The 530-nt window shown below is 66.6% G+C and overlaps 1 protein-coding gene across 1 annotated transcript; it reads left to right on the top strand.

The window, feature by feature from the left end:
• DI09_584p10 (uncharacterized protein) lies at window positions 1-530 on the top strand (the record flags this gene model as incomplete). Its single annotated transcript, XM_013381727.1, has 1 exon — window positions 1-530. A coding segment is annotated over one exon (530 nt), but the record flags the coding sequence as incomplete, so codon positions are not given.

The following is a 530-nucleotide window of genomic DNA, read 5'->3' as shown; positions in this document are numbered from 1 at the left end:
CGGAGGTGGGCGATGTGCTGCTGACAGCGCGGCTGACGCCCACGATGCCCAGGCTAATGCCCAAGGCGGGGAGGACGGCACCAAAGGCGGGGAGCAGAGGCGCTGCTTGGACTGTGCCGACGGCCAGGACGGGGGTGCCAGGAGGTGGGGCGCTTGGAGCGGCGACGGGTGTGCTGCCGGGCACAGGCGCTTGTGCGACCTGGTAGGGGCTGAAGAGTTGTTTGACCGAGGCTTGCAGTTGGCTGCACTTGAGGCCAGGGGTCACGCGCAGGTGCTGGGCGGGGGCCAGTTGGATGGTGCAGCCGTCGGCCATGACGATGGTGGCTTTGGCGTTGCTGGCGACCAGCACGGTGTTGCCTGCGTACAGGGGGGTGCCGGTGGTGGCTTTGTTGATGAAGTTGCTGCCGCCGATGCTGACGTTGCCCGTCACGCTGCCCAGTTGTCCCACGGGGGCTTCTTTGGCGTTGACCACGCTGGCGCTGGCCAAAACGGCGCACAAGGCGGTGAGTGCAAGTGTGTGTTTCATGGTG

This window comes from Mitosporidium daphniae, assembly GCF_000760515.2.
Source record: "Mitosporidium daphniae strain UGP3 chromosome Unknown contig-580, whole genome shotgun sequence".
Taxonomy (NCBI): Eukaryota; Fungi; Microsporidia; genus Mitosporidium; species Mitosporidium daphniae.
This window is presented reverse-complemented; position numbering and strand designations above follow the sequence as displayed.